The following is a 507-nucleotide window of genomic DNA, read 5'->3' as shown; positions in this document are numbered from 1 at the left end:
GTGACGTGGGGGAGGGTGTGGGGGACCACTCACCGTGGGTCACTGACATCAGCTGCAGCGTCTGGGGTGTGGGCATCCCCAGGCCCGGTATAGTGCACCTCCACACCTTGGACTTGAAAAGGGTGTTCACCATTGTGGACTTGCCCAGCCCGCTCTGCCCTGGGGGTAACCAGAGGACAGCCACAGGCGTGGACATTTTAGGCAATGCCTCCCAGGCTAAGTAGTTTTAGACAGTGAACTGTTTTCTAAGCATAACATAAGTACAGAAAGGCAGGTACTATCACCCAGTGTCCTCCCTCAGTGTTTACCCCCCCCTTTTTATTGCGGCAAATTCATACAATACAAAAATTAATCATTAACCATTTAAAGTGAACAATTCAGAGGCATTTAGCACATGCACAGTGCTGTGCACCCACAAACTCTTTCTAGCTCCTATTAGAAAGAAATCCACAGGCGCAAAATGGCATCACTTAGGCCAAGTCTCCAAACAGGTGCTTAGTAAATAAC

At 49.3% G+C, this 507-nt stretch overlaps 1 protein-coding gene across 3 annotated transcripts in view; it reads right to left on the bottom strand.

Annotated features, from left to right (window-relative positions):
* SEPTIN12 (septin 12) overlaps positions 1-507 on the bottom strand; it is an 11,239-nt gene that overhangs the window by 7,148 nt on the left and 3,584 nt on the right. For 2 of the 3 annotated variants that reach the window (XM_077762449.1, XM_077762450.1), the window contains exon 3: positions 34-159. The exons of the other annotated variant lie outside the window; for it this stretch is intronic. In XM_077762449.1, coding sequence (XP_077618575.1) covers positions 34-159 — 126 coding nt within the window. The remainder of the gene's footprint in view (positions 1-33; positions 160-507) is intronic. 3 annotated transcript variants of the gene reach the window in all.

Source organism: Crocuta crocuta, unplaced genomic scaffold (assembly GCF_008692635.1).
Source record: "Crocuta crocuta isolate KB4526 unplaced genomic scaffold, BGI_CrCroc_1.0 scaffold234, whole genome shotgun sequence".
Lineage (NCBI taxonomy): Eukaryota > Metazoa > Chordata > Mammalia > Carnivora > Hyaenidae > Crocuta > Crocuta crocuta.
This window is presented reverse-complemented; position numbering and strand designations above follow the sequence as displayed.